General features: G+C 45.4%; 1 protein-coding gene across 3 annotated transcripts; it reads left to right on the plus strand.

Moving 5' to 3' along the window:
• The first annotated feature begins 419 nt into the window (after positions 1-419).
• Positions 420-8,908, plus strand: ZNF641 (zinc finger protein 641). Of its 3 annotated transcripts, none has more exons than XM_060113684.1 (6): positions 420-519; positions 3,596-3,804; positions 4,423-4,514; positions 5,705-5,834; positions 6,632-6,745; positions 7,617-8,908. In XM_060113684.1, the coding sequence occupies exons 1-6, from the start codon at positions 512-514 to the stop codon at positions 8,369-8,371; spliced, it is 1,308 nt and encodes a 435-aa protein (XP_059969667.1). In that variant the 5' UTR covers positions 420-511; the 3' UTR covers positions 8,372-8,908. The 3 variants fall into 3 exon arrangements, with proteins under 3 accessions (XP_059969667.1, XP_059969668.1, XP_059969669.1); XM_060113685.1 differs by lacking the exon at positions 420-519 and adding an exon at positions 813-932; XM_060113686.1 differs by lacking the exons at positions 420-519; positions 4,423-4,514 and having other exon boundaries at positions 3,602-3,804; positions 5,747-5,834.
• Positions 8,909-18,787: the final 9,879 nt, after the last annotated feature.

The raw sequence follows: 18,787 nt of genomic DNA on the forward strand, positions 1-18,787 counted from the left end.
GAGGTAGCTTTGTCCAGTAGAAATAAAATGTAAGCCGCAAATATAATTTAAACACCGTAGTACCCATATTTAAAAAGTTGAAAGAAGTAGGTGAAGTGAATATCAACCATACATTTTAGCCGAACATATTCAAAATGTTGCTTATTAGCTATTGTACATTTTGTTAGTTAAGTCTTCTAAATCTGGTGTGTATGTTACAACACACCCCAATCCGGAGGCTGGTGGCTCCCGCAAATTGGACAATGCAGGCGCCAGGCCGACTTCAGACACACGTCTTGGTGAAGTCAACCTCGTTCAGAATTAGTGACTCCTCCTCAACCTCGTTCAGAATTAGTGACTCCTCCTCAACCTCGTTCAGAATTAGTGACTCCTCCTCAACGCTCTCTCCAGCCCCTTATCATCACCGTGGCTATCCTGAAACCTAGAAGGTGAGCTCCTTGAGGAATTCCAGACCGTTGTCTCGAGAAATCTCTCTCACAGCGATCGTTGGCATGTGAGCAGCGGTTGTTAAATGTCGAGGTAATTAATGAACCTGTGTGCAAAGGACCCCGCGGGAGTCCGCGTGGCCGGGACGGAAGATGGTCAGTCAGGGAGAGGGCGGGGTCGAGCCGCCAAGGTCTGCCGGGATCCTGGCGCCTGGGCCCGCCGCGTCCAGGGGCGGCGGGCGCCGAGATGCGGGGCCGGGCCGCCTGGGGGCCCTGGAGCCGCAGCCCGTCCCCCGCCCCGGCCCCCACGCCCCTCGGCGCCGCCGCGGCCGCCGAGCCCCGGAAGCGGGCGGGGATTTCCTGTGCCCGCCCCGCCCGCGCCCGCCGGGCCGCCGTCTCCGCCTGTCGCTGGCTCCGCGGCCGCCGGCTCCGAGGAAGCGAGGGCAGAGGGGAGGGGCAGGCGGCGCCCGGGAGGGAGGCACCGGGCCGCAGGCCAAGACGACTGGGGTGAGTGGGGCCGGGCGGAGGGAGTCGCGGCTGTAGGGAGGGACGCCTGGCTTCCCGGGGCGGTGAGTGGGGCCGGTCACCCGTGGGGGCGGGGAGGAGGGTCGTCGCGGCCTCTGGGTCGCTGCCATTCTGGTGTGGGGGGGTCGGCCACACTGACATTCTGTGCTCGCCCCTCTCCTGTCTCCCCGTCCCCGCATCGTCGCTGTCAGGCCCCGCGGGTTCCCGCCGCTGTCACCGCGCGCAGGTTACCCCGCGGCTCCTTTTTCTTCACTTGCTCATGCCCCAGTTCACGAGAAACCTGTTTTCTGACCTCACTTCCCCTGCTCCAGCTCTGCCTCTCTCGGGTTCTCTGAAATCTGACCCTCTCCAGGGGCACTGTGACAAGGAGGGCAGAAGCAACCTTACTCCGGAGCGGGCGCCCGTCCCGCCCACGCCCCGCCCGGGGCAGGGGCCAGGCTTCTCTGACAGCGCGACTGTCCCTGTGTCCTTGGACTACTCATTTCGGTAGCATGGCCCTTTCTCTATCCAACAACACTCGCTGCAGAAACCAACTTCTGCAGGTGCCATGCCCCCCTGATATGTGAGGAAAAGGGGGAAGTGAAAGTCTTAGAACCCCGACTCCAGTAGGCCTGGGATCATCCTGGAGCCGGGAGAAACCAGGTTAGGGCTGACACCTTAACTGCCCAGGTGCTGGCTCTGAGAGAGCAAATATTTTAGCAAATGCAGTCTGAGGACAAGTACCTGCCCCCTCCTTTGCTGATATTTCTGCTAGCACTTCCACAGGTTTTCTGTCAGTGGTCTGGAGAGGCTCACATCTGGCCTGAGAAAGAGGCTTCCTATCAAGGGACTCTGCTGCTGGAGAGATGGAGAAGTGGGTCTCAGGTGTCCAGATATTTACCTAGAGGTAAAGTCCTGAAGGAGGACTTTCAAACGGAGCTAGAATGAGGAAAACATCTGGTGAAGAGGGGGAATCCATGCTTTACATGTTAAAAGTTAAGTGAATACAGGGGCTGGAATTTAGAGGAAAAAGCTAAAATGGAACTTTCCCTTTATTGCTTTATTGGGAACTTTCCTTTCTCATGAGAAGTCTCTGAAAAGGAAACCTTGTAAGCTGGGAATCCGTCCAGGATGCTCCCATGAGGCCCTGAGACATCTCTGGACTTCTGAGATGAAAGGGAAATTTGTTCCCTTCCTGTGCATTGAGCTTAAGAGTTCCCACCTACCTCTTTTGTCGAAGACAAACAGGCAAGAAAATAAACAACTTGACAGTTGTCATTACCTATCCTGGGCTCTTGGATTCTTGCAATTGTTTTTGGATGGATATGAGTGAGCCAGAACAGTAAGGTTCTGACCTGTTTTGGGAAGACTTTCACTGGCTCTGACTGCTTGGGCATTGAGTAAGAATCACAAAAATATGACGTTGCCAAGCAAAAAGGGACTCTTCACAGTCTCATAGACTATTTCCCTGCTGTAAGGCAGGGAGACCGCTATCACAACACAACCTGTCCTGCTCCTAAGATGTCCAGAGCAAAAAGCCTTCAACCAGGTCCTATGCACTGAAGGATTATTAGGATTTTTTAAAATCTAACCTAAATCCCTTCTCTTGCAATCAAGAGAAGAGATCTACATAGAGATAGAAAACATCTCTTTTTATTCATTGGCAGCATCATTCATCAGCCTTCTTCCCTAGTCAAGAGAAGACTATGTCCATTGTTTTGAACTTTCCCCCAATGTACATATTTCCCATCCCTTTCTTCACTTTTGTTTCTTCTGATGGAACACACTCTGGCTTCACCATACGCTTCTTTAAAATTGAATACGTTTTTATAATGAGATCTGACTGGTTCTATCCTGTGTCTCAGGTTCTTTCCTGTGTCTTAAATCACAGGGCTGTTAGTTCACCCCAGAGTCATGTTAGCAGCACCTGCTTCCCCTTTTTCTACCTAGTCCAAACCCTTTCTGTTCTTTTTTTCTTTTCCCAATCAGACGTTAGCTCCTCACTGACGAACAGTTTCTCTTATCTTTTAGGGTTGCTTTAGAGTCTTATACCTGCTTTCCAAGTTATTGATCTTTCTACCATATTTACTACCAGTTCTCATTTTCTACAACAGAGTGACAAGTTATATGTCTGTTTGTTGAGGCTTGTCCTAAGTAAGGCACCATTTGGTACAGCCTCATAAAAAATACACCCTTTGACTAGGAATTCTACCTCTAGTAATCATTTCATTCTAAACTAACTGATGAGAATGGGATTTGTGGCAGAAAATCTTATGTGTAATTACATCTATTTTTGTTGAGTGCAAGTCTGTTTGCATCCTGTCCTGCATATTTCCAGATTGCTTACATTCAGTGGTTGAAATTTCCAGTTGAGTATTTTCAGTTGTTGAAATTAATTGATAGCTTTTGAATTTCCAGGATTGGTCATTTTTTTTAATGAAGTTCTTCCAGCCCCAAAATAACCATTTGTGACTTTGCTATATAGTACCTGCTCTTTTCTGGCTCAGGTTCAATTGATTGGAACACATCAAGCTTTTAAAGTTCATCTTTCATCAAGCTCTTCCTATCCAGTGTCATCTTTTATCCCTGGGCTGTTCTCCATAACTCCCTTAGGAATATCACCCCTTTCCATTTTCATGGGCATAACTGATTTGAATTTGTTCCAGGTCACAATTTGGGTTTGTAGCAAAAATGCTTTCAGAACAGACAGCAGCCCTGGGGACAGGATGGGAGTCAACGAGTGTTCAGCTGGATGGAGCAGAGCCCCAGGTGGAAAGGGGAAGCCAGGAAGAGGGGCCACGGAGAACAGCACCAGGGCCACTGGAGCACCTGTGCTGTGACCTTGAAGAGGAGCCACAGTCACTTCAGGAGAAGGGTGAGAGCCCGGAGGGGGTGTGTGTGGGAAGCACAGTGCAGAGAACAGTCTTCTAATCTCTGTTGAAAAAGTAGAGTTAAAAATCCCCAAATTGCCAGGGAGTGACTGAACAGCATAGTCAGTACCAGGACTAGGTCACAGAAATATAAGGAACTTCTGGGCTCTGGTCACAGAAATATTAATGTAATGAACACCTGGATTCTGCAAACCATGTAACTGGGCTTCTCCTGTTTCTTGCATAATCACTCCCTCCACACGCTACATGGTTAGTGGCAACAAATATGGGAGACAAAGGAACTGACACTGACCGCTGTGAGAAAACACACTCAGTAAAATGCACTTTACAAGATGAAAATTACATTCAAATAATATAAATTCAAACCACAGCTAGTCGAGTAGAAATGGATGAGATAAATGCTCTACTAACAACCACTCAGTACCCTTTCGGGATATTTTGAAGGAGGGTCTTTTCTACTACATTTATGCATTTGAGTCTTACCAATGGGTATAAATATAGGAAAAAAAAGTGACCCTTAAGCTCCTCTAAAATAGGGCCCAGGCTGTAATTGGGAAAGGATGGATGCTCCATCTCTAATGGTTCCTCTCTCCCCTCACCAGCTCAATCGGCTCCCTGGGTTCCTGCCATTCCCCAGGAAGGGAGCACTGGAGATTGGGAGATGGCAGCTGCACTTCTTGCAGCTGGATCACAGGTGGGCTGTGTTCTTCCCTTGGCCTCTCTCAGGGTTTTCTCAACGCTGCCTTTCTACAGCCTTTGCGTCATTCCATTGATTTGTCATTTCACATGACCACTAAGGGTATGTCCATTTTATGTCTGAACAGATTCTGTCCCTTTCCAAGGGGCTCATAATACCCTTTTAAAAAATGAATGGAGGCATGATGAGAAGAAGGGAATTCCTAGAGGTTAGGTGTTTGTTTGTTTTTTTTTAATGGATGGCTGTGCTATCCACAGGGGGAATTTAAGAACAATTCATTAATTTCCTTTAAGAAATAAATCTGGAAAGATTAGGAAAAGAGACCTGAAGGAAACTTGGAAGAACATAAAGTAGACAGGATTGGGTGGATGATAGAGCATTTATGGAAAAGAATAGAAGACAGAAAGATGTAAAAAGGGGCTGAGCCAGAGAGAGAGAACAGGTTTAGCTTCAGAAGGCAAGGGGAGAGCCATGGGAAGACAGTAATAATAGTAGTAGTAGTATCCATACTCCCAAAGTGCTTACCATGCTTGCTGTTCTCTGAGTGCTTTATGTATATTAACTCATTTTACCCTGAGAGAAACTCAGTTATCCCCATTTTACAGATGAGAAGATTGGACAGGAAAAGATTAAGGCACTTGTGTAAGGTCATACTGCTAATAAGTGGTAGAGCTAGGAGTCATTTGGCTCCAGAATCTGGGCTCCTAACTGCCACACTATGCTGCCTTAAAAGATAAGGATATGGCATAATAGGGGAAGGGGGCAAGAAAGAATATTTTGTCTATGTTTTTTCGTGCTGATAGGAAAAGAAAGGTCAAGTGGAGAAAGGAGGAGCTAGTACACAATTTCTACAAGGAAAAGAATAAGGCCGGTGAGAAGAGACTGGGCAGACGCCTGTAACTAAACAGAGGGACCACAGAGTTTGTGGTGCCTCCAACTTCTCATGGTCCCAATTTGGGAAACTCCTCTACAGCCGTTTTCCTCGCTCATTCATGGACCATTACCTTTACCCCTTTCCTCATTTCCTCTTCACCAAAACCACGTGCCCTGCCCAGGGACCTCTGGGCAGTTCTTTTTCTAGACACACTCTTGCCCTCTCGCCTCTACTACTACCTCAGCCTTTTATACTGAGAACGCGTTTTCCTTAAGGAACAGCTGCTGACAGACGATGCTACATTTTGTTTCAGGGCCTGGTAACCATCAAGGATGTGTCACTGTGTTTCTCTCAGGAGGAGTGGCGGAGCCTGGACCCTTCTCAGACAGACTTTTATGGAGAATACGTCATGCAGGAAAACTGTGGGATAGTGGTCTCTCTAAGTAAGCATGACCTTCCCCAGCCACTGAACGACTGTACTCGGGGAGAATGGAGTCATCTGCTCCAGGGCTGTTGGAGAGCGTCTCTGGGGGGTTCTTTTCTAGGCAGAGAATCTGTCTAGGCTTCCGCTAGAGAAAGAACGCTAGAGTTAATTCAAAGGGAATGGAAGTAGAGTGTCATATTTTTGAAAACAACAAAATGATGTGAATTTTTAGAGGAGAGAACTTTAGGCTCTTCTTGGTTGGGAATTGGGAGGTTCTTTCAAAGCAGAGAGAAGGACATCTAAGAGATGGAACTGAGTCCTTGGAAACTCAGAAACCACCTGGGGAAAGATGGGGGCGCAGGTGGTGAGACAGCTGCGGCAGGGCTGATGGAGTGACGTTATGACCAGACAAGGCAGCTGGACTGGAAGTATTTGAAGTGTGAGTGGAAGAGAGCACTCATTGGGAAGAAGGTATGATTTTCTGAAAGAAAGAAGAGGGGCTGAACAGCAGCGGGAGGGGGGAAGAGGGACAGGCTTGTATCTGGCCTTCTATCTTTTTATTTTTTAATATTTCTCTACTGATGTGGTTACGCTGTGTCTTAGCTGTGGCATGCGGGATCTAGTTCCCTGACCAGTGATCGAACCCGGGCCCCCTGCCTTGGGAGCGTGGAGTCTTAACCGCTGTACCACCAGGGAAGACCCCTGGCCTTTTTTTATCTATAGAGTTCCAGGGAATAATCTAGGAAACAGCTTTCTTCAGAAATGAGAATTACGGTTGAACTAATTGACATCTCTGTTTTCCTTTCCCATGGGCAGGATTTCCAATCCCCAAACTGGATATGCTTTCTCAACTAGAAGGAGGGGAAGAACAATGGGTTCCTGACCCCCAGGACTTAGAAGAGAGGGAAATTCTGAAGGTCACATATACAGGTAATGACGTAGAATACACTCAGCCATGGCCTTCACCCCTTTTGGAGTTTCATCATTACATGTCCCTCTAATCCCTCCTCTGCCTCAGAGAGTTATAGTACTGAAAGGTTTGGAGATCTTTTTCTTCAAAAGCAAGACGGTGTAACACAGTGGTTTAGAGGGCAGGCTCTGGAGCTAAACTTTGTGGATCTGAATCTAGGACCATACCTGTGGAACCTTGGAAAAGTAATTAACTGATCTTTGGGTTCCTCATCTATAACTTATTGTGAGATTTAAATATGTAACTATGGTAGAACAGTACCAGCCACATAATAAGCACTCAGTAAATGTTAATTGTTGTTGCTGTTCAACCTGCCACCCATTGTGGAAATGCCTTCCACAATGTCTCTAGTGCTGACAGGTGGTCACCCAGCCAGTGATGATTGTAGCACATTTCTTAACTCTCTCCATCTATGCTTAGGCAGGAAGATGGTGATTAATAGTTTTTTTTTAAGTGCTAAATAAATAACAGTAATAAATAAGTAACAACAATAGCATAGACCATTTACTAGTGCTTACTATATGCAGGTACTATCCTATCTGTCTTATAACATCTATTTTATGATTCCCATTTTACAGAAGAAGAAATGAAAGCCTACAGAAGTTAAGTGGGAAACCTGAGATTCAAAATTGGGTATCTGTCTCCTAAGCCTAGGCTTTTAACCTCTGTACCTCTTGCACTGTCTTATACAACATTAAAATCTGTTCTCTCAGCCTTTATGGGGTGAGGTTTAGGCCCTAATAGGCATCATACAACCTCACCTATGACTCAGGTCCTGGGGTACTCCCTTGTGACTCCCCTCTTGGGGTCGGTATTTTCCCTTCTCCACAGGAGATGGAAGTGAGCACGAAGGGGATACCCCTGAACTAGAAGCAGAACCTCCCAGAATGTTATCTAGTGTGTCTGAAGATACCATTCTCTGGAACCCAGAGCAAGATGAGAGCTGGGATTCCATGCCCAGGAGCTCCAGAGGCATGCTCCTTGGCCCACCGTTTCTTCAGGAAGATAGCTTCTCAAACCTTCTGTGTAGCACAGAAATGGATTCCCTGTTAAGACCGCACACATGCCCCCAGTGTGGGAAACAGTTTGTGTGGGGCTCCCACCTTGCCAGGCACCAGCAAACACACACTGGGGAGAGGCCCTACAGCTGCCTCAAGTGTGAGAAGAGCTTTGGGAGAAGACATCACCTGATCCGACACCAGAAAACCCACCTACATGACAAACCCAGCAAGTGCTCTGAGTGTGGCAAGAATTTCCGATGCAACTCCCATCTGGCCAGCCACCAGAGAGTACACGCAGAAGGCAAGTCCTGCAAGGGCCAAGAGGCTGGAGAGAGCCCTGGGGCTCGGAAGCGGCAGCGCGCTCCACCAGTGCCAAAGTGCCACGTGTGCACTGAGTGTGGGAAGAGCTTTGGCCGACGGCACCACCTGGTGAGACACTGGCTGACGCACACTGGGGAGAAGCCCTTCCAGTGCCCACGCTGTGAGAAGAGCTTCGGCCGTAAACATCACCTGGACAGGCACCTGCTGACCCACCAGGGACAGAGTCCCCGGAGCAGCTGGGACAGAGGGACATCTGTCTTTTGAAATCTGTTTCTGTTGCAGCTGTGGTCACATCTTTCAACCGGTGCTACCAGGAGTCTCTGCCAGAGCTGACCCTCTCCTGCACCCCCGTGGCCAGAGTCATGAGTCCCAGTCCATCCCTAGAAAGATGAGGTTCCAGCATTGGCCAGAGTATTTCTCACCAGTTCTATGAGATGCCACATAAAGTAGAGTTCTTTGGGCAAAACTTTTGGGAAACAGTGCCTACTGCATGGGCTGATATTCAGCCTGAGCCCATTCTCCAGGGTACAGTGGTACCAGCAGTTTTTGGCTAAGGCCCAAACTGCTTGGATTGGTTGGTTGGAGCTTATGCCATACCAGTCGTTAAATATTTTGAGTATCACCCTTCCATAACATAACTATTCTCTCTCTCTCTCTCTCTCTCTCTCTCTCCCCCCCTCCCTCCCTCCCTCCCTCCCTCCCTCCCTCCCTCCCTCTCTCTCTCTCTCTCTCTCTCTCTCTCTCTCTCTCTCTATATATATATATATATATATATATATATATATATATGAAGAGAAAGACCATATTGGCATATTAAAGGCTCTGAAAATTTATGCGGTAGAGCAAACGGTTAAGCCTCTTTTAATGCAGTGTTTCCTAAATTTATTTGACTTCAGTATCCTTTTTATCTCACATCCCACAGAACTGGTGACTCCATGAAACATACTGGCGAACACTGGGTTAGAGAGTAACGAGGAAACAGGAAAGAGATAGTGATCAGGCACCCAGAGCCCCCTTTTTGATCCAGATGAAAGCTGAGGGGCAGACCTCATTCTTGTGTGGGCCCATCATCCTTACACCGATCATCTGAATATACATCCACACCTCTTACCCAACCTGCTGAAAAACAGAAACAATAACCTTCTCACCCCTATTCCTGCTCCCTTCACCCTGCATATACATATATCCAGCTGAGAGACCACACTACAGTGCTAAGAGATGGACCTTATACCCCCAAGTAACCCAGGCCCACACAGAAGAAAAATACTTTATCCCCTTGAACAGACCCCTTTCCTCTTGACAGTGTCTTTATGTGTCTGTGTATCTGTGTGCAGGGTCTTTGAAGAGAGCATGCAAAGTGCAAACTATATAAGCTAGATTTTCTAGGGGCTATGTTCTGGGGATGAGGGTAGTGGGGATTGTAAGGATTTTTTTGTTTTGTTTCAAGATAGTAAGTAAGCTGAGTGATCAAGGGAGCCCTAGTGGAAAGTGTTAAGTTGTGGGAGTTGAGATATAAAGCCTTTCCCAGTATCACTGAGATCAAGACAACTGTGGATATTTAAGTCTAGGTCTGAATCTCTGGGCCACAGATTCTTTTTGCCAAAGTAGAGAGAGAAAGACATCCTCAGTGAGGTGAGCTCTTTCTTACAGATTTCAAGCAAGGTACATATAGAAGCTTTGTGCTTAGTGGAGTTTTTGGTCTTGTTTTAAGTGCTGGGAAATTAAGGCAGGAGTCACAGTGCTTGCAGGTTGTTATCATCACTCTTGTTTGACCTTGACTGCCTCATCAAGGGGGCAGAGTTATTCTTGTGGATCTCATTCCCCTAAACAGAACTTTAGGGGAAATGGCTGTGGCTTAGCTATTCAGCTGATGCAGGGTAATGAGCTTTCTGGTTGGTTTTCCTCCCAATTCTGGAAAGGTGTCTGTACTAAGACTCTTAACTCCAGAACTTGCATAAGAATTCAAGCATCCATTAGTTGATGAGTTGGTCATTGTTTCTCTTTGTTGATGATATGTTAATACCAATCTTATCATTTAAAAATTACCTTGTATGTAAGAGCAGTTTGGGGTTAGGGAGGGAGAAAAGCAAAGAGGATGGAAGTGGGATATTTTCTCTTTAATGCTTAGATCCTGGTTTTTCCTTAACACACATTTCTCAACCACAGTTGGTGGAATTAACCAGAGAGGCAAGAGGAAGTTAGCTGCAACAGTCTAGTTTAATGACTGTTCCACTTGCTTAGGAAAAACTGGGTGAATCATAGCTCCTTAGAGTCCTGGGCCCAAATGGAGCCAAAAATAGGGTCATTTTGCTCACTGGGCTTCTTAGAGTGGATATGACTTGAGCAACCCAGCCCCTACCTCCCTTCTACTCAGAGCAGCCTTCCCTCTTTGCCCAGAATGTACTTCTCTTGCTTATGTTCTTATGAATAGAGCAAAATGGCCAGCCCTTTGTAAGGCATCCTTGTCCCAGGTCCTCAGAGACAGGAGCATTTTAGGATCAGTATTAGGAGATGCCCCAGGGCACAGGAAAATATTGGGTTCCACTGGCAAAACTGGACTATGCCATTTCTTTTACCCTCCCACTATACCTCATTCATTAATACAAATCAGCTCTATGTGAGCAATGGTTCAGAACCTGTGTTGGATCACAGGCCCTTTTGAGAATCTGATAAAAACCAGAAACTCACTTTTGAGGAAAAAAAGATATTAGTAATTCACTTAGTTTTGCATACACATTTAACAGGTTCAGAGCCCATCCATGGATTCACTAAACAGGGGTCAAAGAAAGGGAGTCACCCTGACCCAATCTGGTCATTATATATTTGTGTCAAGAATTACAAGGCAAGGATCACTAAACATTTTAAGGACTAAGATACCAGAGGCAATAGGATATAAGGAGTGTCTAGTCTTTAATGACTTGAAGGGTATTGCTTACATTCTACTCTATGGTGTTTAAAAAATTCATATGACATGCTGAAAAATCCAGCTCCTCACGAACCTTGTTTTAAAGACTTGTATGAGGTGACTGTCCGTACCATCGGATCATGCCTCTTAACAACCAGGTGTTAACCTCCAGCCTTTGATCTGTTTTGGTAATTGTAAGGTGAGAAAGTGAAGCCCCCAAAGTGTAGGTGCACTCATAGCACCCAACTGAAAGGCAACATGGCGTCTAAGGGCATTCTGCAGAAGGGGCATCCCTTTAGGTCATTTCTGCTGTACTGCTGTCTTCTCTACCTCCGTCCAACACCACTTCCCTTGGACGAAAAATAAAATAAGCAACAGCCATCAGCTGGGCAAAGAGACTTGAGTGATTTTTCCCACAGGGAACACTCCCATCTTCCTCCCAACTGCCTCTGCCACATGTCTACCCTATCCTATCCCCTTTAAATAAAAAATATCTCCGTGTTCTCTCTGAGCAAAATGTAAAATAGGGAAGTCCATCTTTAGGAACCTGTCACCTTTTTCCCTCTGTGTGGTGCCTCTACCCTATTCAGAGCCCAAGTATCCTTGCCTTTCCACCCCATCAGAGTATCTCTGCAAAGAATCCCTTACAGTGGAGATTGTAACCAAAGGGTTAGCTTTCTCAGAGCTATCTACATTTTAAGCTGTAGTTCTGATAGTGGAAAAAGGAAAAGATTTTCCCTTGTTAAAGCGATGTTATGCCTTCAGGGAGCAAAGGGGTGATAATTTGGGACAAAATCCTCCCTTTTCCAGCACTCCTACAATCAAACCACTGTTTCCTATTTCCATCAAGGGCAAGGTGAGCCCTGACTCAGAACCAGAGGTTCCAGAAGACAAGTTCTTTCCATTTCTATTCAGTTGAGTGCACTGGATGGGGGTGAGTGGGGTTGGGCAACAACGGAAAAGTGAAATTATTCCCTTAGGCCCCTTAGAGATCCTGAGATGGCAAAGTTTACTTCTATTCCTCAGAGTGCTGTACTAGGCCATGGATCTCAAAATGCAATCTTTGGACCAGAAGCGTCAATATCACCTGAAACTTGTCTTAGAAATGCAAATTCTCACCCTAGACAAACTGAATCAGAAACTTTGGGCATGGAACCCAGCAATCGGTCTTTTAACATGCCTTTTAACCAGGGTATTTGATGTAGGCTCAAGTTTAAGAACCACTGGCTAGGAGATTCAAATTCCATTTTAATCAGTGGTTCCTCACCGTCTTCAAATAGGGAGAGATGGAATCTTCACACCCCTGTTCTCAGATTTATTTTCTGCAAAATCCTAGGCTAGTTGCTCCTCAGTTCAATTCCTCTTGAGTCCCAAGTTACTCCCCCACCCTTAAGTCAGTGAAAGAACTGGGTTAGTCACCACTTGCAGAAACTGGTGCGGTAACTACCAAGCTGTTGTAATTGGTTGGGGCTGGAGCTTCTTAAATGGGTATTAAGAATTCATGGGTCTAGAAATCTGAAAAGACAAGAAGGAGCAGACACCTCAAAGAAGGTAAATCCAATGTAAAACCGAAAAATCCAAAGAAATGGCCCTCCTTTGTTAGTTATCTGGTCCTTTTTCAGGCCTAATAAGTTGCCCTGGAGGCAGGCGGCGTGGGCATTCAGCACAAAGGTAGAGAGTAAGGCCATCTGTCCCAAGCCCCTAAGGACCCAAGTATTCCTACCCCACAATTGCATTGGAGACCAATAACGGGCCATGCAAAGGATTCCTAACCATGACTTGGCCAACCCAAATCATGGGCAAGGGCAGCAGGAGTATTAGCCCCCAGGACATAAGAGGAAACCAGGCTCATTTAGTAAGATATAACACAAGCAAGATTTGAACCTAGACTCTGTTTACTAGGTAGAGGTTGTAACCAATTAAGCCATGGTACCTATGTCAAAACTGCATCCTCCTGCTTTGAAGATTCTGTCCAGTTCAGGCTACAGGAAGGGATCTGTCTTGCAGGCCCTGGCCCTGATACCTCCTCCAGCCCCTCTCCTAGACATAGCCATGAAGACAGTTGCAAACCTACCACCTCTGTGGGGCTCTGCAAGGTCAAAAGGTTAGAGTGAACCCAGGTTTCTTTGGGGGAGGCAAGCAACCCCAGTCTCCTAAGGCAGAGAAGGTTGGCTACAGCTTTCTTCAATTCCAGGCCTCAGGCTCTCCCTCTCTCCTTTCCTGCCACAGCCTGCATCCAGTAAGCAGAGCTCTTCCTCCACTCTTCACTCCCACTTCTGTTTTTCAGTTGGTTTGGTTTGGTTTGGCTTTCTGTTTTGTTTTGCCTGGGGAATGCCACACCTTTCCAAGGGTATTTGTTCTTCCCAATTCCTATCCTTCTTCCATTGTAGTTTCTCGCTTCAAGTTTCTAGCCAGTTCCATTCCATCGTGAGCCCACTTGCTACCTGTCCCTCTGCCTATTGTCCAGTTTCTTTTCTGTCATCTTCAAGCCTACTAAGTAGAGTCCATTGCTCATATTTCCCACTTTCTTCCCTCAGATTCTTGGCTGTAGCATCTCAGCTGCCATCTCCCCACTCTACCTCTCTCTCTCATACACATCTCCGCACATCTGGACGTGGCCAAGGTTGCCTGTACTGCCAAATCCAGGCTCTTTACTCCTCCCTACAGGCTCTTCTTCCCTTGATGAAGTTTCCATTTTTTGTGTGCTTACTACGTCCCAGGCACTGGCTGTCCCAGGCCTGGGAGACTGAGTATGGTGATGGCCCCGGTACTTAGCATGTTCCTCAGCCGACCCCTCCACTGCCACCACTTTCCTGCCACACCTCAGGACACTGTGCACCAAGGGACCCTCTTCCAGGCAACTCTGGGGGTGTATGCCCACTTGCCATCCAGCCCAACAGCCTAGTGCCTGCCAGATTTCTAGCTATTGTCTGACTTGGTTCCCTCTGATGGACAGTGAACTTCCCATGGATTACCCAACCAGGGACCTTCATCTGTATCTTTAGAGATCTATAATACAGTATGATCCCTGTCAGCTGAATAAAGGATGTATTGGCTGTGTCGCTGGCTTCCTTTCTCCATCCTCTCTTCTCCCTTCCATTCTCAGCTCTTCTCTCCTGATAAAAAGGCTGCAGCAGAGTGGGAAACACCAGACAGCTCCAGGGGGAGTCACGCAGCCATGCAGGAGCCCCCTCGCTGCCCCTCCCAAAACACACACCTCAAGATACCACAAGTTAGGTCTCCCCACCTCCCTCCTAGTGTCTTGGCTCCCAGATGTCACTCCCATCAGCTAGGGAGGCAACCCATTCTGGAGACTCAGGGAGCAGAGTGCTGAGCAGGCCGGGCCAAGGGTGAGGTGAGTGAGGGCCTAGCACATGAATTTAAGGAGGCCTTCCATCTCAGGGTCGTTTAAGTGCTGATCCACTCTTGAGAGACCCTTAGAGTGCTGAGCCTGAGTCTGGAGCCTGAGATGGTGGTGGTGACTGAACTGACCCCCTAGACAAATTTTCAATTATTGGAAGTTTGGGGGGAGCCAGAGGAAACCTGCACAGATGGGGTTAGACAGGAACTGGGTCCACCAGATGCATTCACCTTTGAGGGTGAAGAGGATGGGCATCTGGTAGAGGGTATCAAGAGGACAGGGTAAGAAACAGTGTGGGGAAAAAACATGGAAACCTGGCCTGGGTAAAACCACCAGCCTGTGACCCACTGACATGGCCTCTCACCCATGGAGCTTCACTGGGGTGGGGAGAGGGAATCACTTTGCAGGCACTGGGTGCAGCCCAAAGGCTTTGCTCTTCTTCATGGGAGTTGCCTTCAAGAGCTTCAGTCCTACTGCTTAGGGGGTGATCTGCCTCTGCAGCTTTCTTACCACCAGCCAGGCTGTTTTGCTACCTGCCTTGTACTGCATGTTTCACTATTTTCTTGCGTTCACTCTTACTTCCCCCCCAGGCACTTGGAGTAAAATATTTGACATGTCTGGTCTTTCCCCTAACCAAAAAGGGGAAGAGGGAAGGAATTGACAGAGGGAGGAGAAACACAACTATGATTGTTCATTGATGGGCCTGTTCTCTCAGCCAGTTCCAGTGGTCGACTGAAATCCTGACTTCCTTCTTACTCTCCTATCAGTGTCTTTCCTAGCATTGACAGGCTCATGCTGACACTCCGTCAGTCTTCAGTTCCTCTCTTCCAAATCTTGGCTTTTTTAAAGTCCTTTCCAGCATGGTGTCCCTCAATTAATTCCCCAAGCAACCTGTCTTCCTGTCCTTGCTAGGCACTTAGGTTTTGGCTGGATCTGCAGCCCAACCAGACAGCCTTGCCATGTTAGAAGTCCTCAGAGGAGAAAGAAGAATAGGAGAAATCTATTGCTTTGAGACCACTGACAAATGGAAATATTTTCATGTTCTGAAAACACACTCCCCCCAGTGTGTTGGAGAACACTTTTCCCTACAAGAAACCTCTAAATTATTAAAACACTCAAGTGTATAAATGAATTCTAAACTTCTGACCTTTCCCTACATAAAAAAAAGATGTAGAGCTAATGAGCAGATGGTGAGGCCCCACTCAACATCTATAACTGTAGTGAAGAGAGCACTGGATTTGCAGTTAAAAGTCAATTTCTAAGTTGTACATTTTCTAAACATTAGCTTTTTAATTTAAAATCTAAGAGATTGTAATGAAGTAAAATGAAATAGTGCATGCGAAAGTATAAACCACCTTATAAATGAAAAAGCTATAACTGACAATTATGTGGAAATTTCTACCTTATTTTTGAACAAGTTACAATTTATACGAATCTGAAAATGTGTTAAATGAAACACATTTCTATGTGTTTCCTACAATTCCCATCGCCTTCCCTCACAATAGAGAACCACTTAGATTTTTTTGTGTAATCTTCCAGAGTTTCTTTATACAATTGCAAAGAGATATATTTTCCTTCATTTTACACAAAATGTAGTTTGGTATACTCAATGTCTTGAATTTTTTTCCACTTAATCTATCTTGGGGAGCTTGTCATAACAATACATAGAGAATCTCCCCCTTTTTGTAGCTGTATGCTGTTTCACTGTATTGAAGGCTCACAGTTTAACCAGTCCCCTAGTGATATTTCCATTAATATCATTTAGTGCAATGCTGCACTAAATACCTTGGACATAAGTCTTTTCACAAATGCATTAATATCTAAAAGGTAAATTCCTAAAAGTGGTTCCGCTGGGTCAAAGGACATTTGAATTTGTAATTCTGAAAGCCAAATTTCTTCCACTGGGGTCATGGAGATTTACACTCTCACTAGCATTGTATGTGAGTGCCTGTTTCCCCACAGCCTCACCAATGGAGTAGGTTCTTAAACATTTTAGATTAAAAATGCTGTCTTATTGTTTTAATGTACCTTTCCCTTATGAGTAAAGTTACACATTTTTCATATTTTTAAAGGCCATTTGTATTTGTTTTTTCAACAACTATTGAATATTTGATGCTAGAGGACATTACAACTCTAAAGTCCAACAATTTTCTGATCATCGTTACACTAGGCAGTTGAGATCAAAGGAGAGCAAAGAATTGATGTCAGCGATGTTCTATTTGCTCTGACCAAGGTTAAATACCCGAATATGCCACTAGAATGTGAGCACTGAAAAGTGAGGATTATGTTTTATCCATCTTTATTCCCAGCAAAGGGTTGAGAATCTTGCAGACACTTAGTCATTTGTGAACAACAGGGATAAGATGAGCTATTCTTGGGAATTTCTTCCACAGAAGTATGGTCTAGATAATCTGGATAGCCTACGTATGAGTTAAGGTCATTTCTCATATTTCCTCAGAACCACCCTAAAGCTTATCAATGAAAAATAATCTGAAATGACCATTGTTAGCTATGTAAGTTATATAAGTCTGGCACTTAATAAATTTGATAAGTTTACTGAGTGAATGAAGTCTGCTTAAATGAAGAAATCATCATAATACAAACAGAAGCATGAAGATTCTTAGGAAATCTAGAAAACAAATTGTTGTCAGTGTCCTTCCCATCCTAACTTAGGGGAAAAGGATTTCTAATTCCAGACCACCTTGTTCTTTAGGTAAAAACATCCTGGGACTATAAAGGAGCAATACGTCTGGCTATCATAAGAGCATTTGCTTAATTTTGTTCTAACTGTGTTCAACAGACAATGTTTCTCATTGCCTCTTTTCAGGTGTCTATTTTCTGACTGTTTGCTTCATTCTGCCACTCAGAGATAATTCAAGTGCACAATAAACCTAATTACAGCAGGGGCAGATTTCAAAGTTCAAATCATCTATTGATGAGATACACTGCAAGCATTTTGCTGTTACACTGTATAGGCTTAAAGCAGTGATTCCCATTTAAGGGTGTGAGAGTGAATATTAGCATCACTTAAGTCTGTTTGTTTTAAATACAAATCCTGTTCCCCCTTGTAGAAGATACTAGACTTTCCTGGGAAAAGATTGGTCAGGTATACTCTAAAAAAACACTGATGTTTAGTCCCCTAGGCATCATTTCTGTGTCCTGTCATGGCCTATGGCCTGAGAACTACTCTCACACTGTGCTTAACCCCTGCTTTCAGAACCAAAAGAAATCATACATTTGCTCCAATTTGGTATATGCTTAGTACATGTTGTTTTTTTAAGAAGAGCAAAGACCTAGCTATTCATTATTTAGCCTTCTCCGTCTTATATTTCTGATATGCATTCTGTATATCTGAATAGTTTCCTCTCTAGGAGCTATTACTTTCCCAGTTGATAATTCCCTTAATGAATTTTGTCAATCAAAGCATATACCATGATGTCTAAGTCCCTCTTATCATTTTACTGACACTTAATATCACCTAAAATAATCCTAGTCCAATTCCAACTATTTTTCACAGAGAAGGAAACCAAGACCATGAATGATTAAGTGAATAACTCAGCTAAGGTCAGAGTGGCAGAACTCTGACTAGAATCCTGGTCTCATTAAGTACTGATCCAGTGTAGTTTTCTGCTGTAGCACATTATGACTCCATCAAAAAATATTTATACTCGTATTTAACTCTCTGTGATAAGCACCTACCATGTGTCAAGCCTTGTGCTAGCTTTCACACACACTGTTATTTAACTAAGGATTAACATATGAGACATTTTCTAAGTTAAAACAATGATCAAATCAGGGCAAAAACTACAAACCCATTACAATCAATTTTGGGAGAAGGGACTTTTTCCTAAAAGGAATTTCAGGTAAGAACACTTTGGATCAGTGGGACCACTTAGCCTAAAGGCTGTCTATTCTTCACTTGCCCCAGTGATGCCCACACTTCTCTCCTTACATGCCCGTCCCCCCAGAACTCAATATGTATTTGCTAGGGTATCTAACATTAACTCAACACTTCGTCTAATCCCATGAAGTTGCTGGTTTTCTTCTACCTGTTTTCTTTCCTTCTGAAAGGCATTTTCTTGGCTCCTGCAACAGGAACCAAATCTCAACTCCTTTTTCTCTCTTCACCCGTCATGCTTCTGCTACAGGTCTCACCTCAATACCACCCCCCTTTCCCTTCCAGGTGCGGCAGAGAGAGGAAACAGACACAATGTGGTGGAAAGGTCTTGTAAATAGTTTTGCCCATTTCAATGAGTGTGGAGCTGCTCTCATTGGAGCCTATGGGGAAAGGCATCTGTGCCTGGAGGAAGGGAAGTTGCTCCCACACCGTGGAGTCCCGGCTGCATTCTGAGGACCTTCAGATTTAATGGAAGTCTTTGTGCGAGCAGCCCTTGGGTCATGAGTCTTCCCCTGC

Source organism: Mesoplodon densirostris, chromosome 11 (assembly GCF_025265405.1).
Source record: "Mesoplodon densirostris isolate mMesDen1 chromosome 11, mMesDen1 primary haplotype, whole genome shotgun sequence".
Lineage (NCBI taxonomy): Eukaryota > Metazoa > Chordata > Mammalia > Artiodactyla > Ziphiidae > Mesoplodon > Mesoplodon densirostris.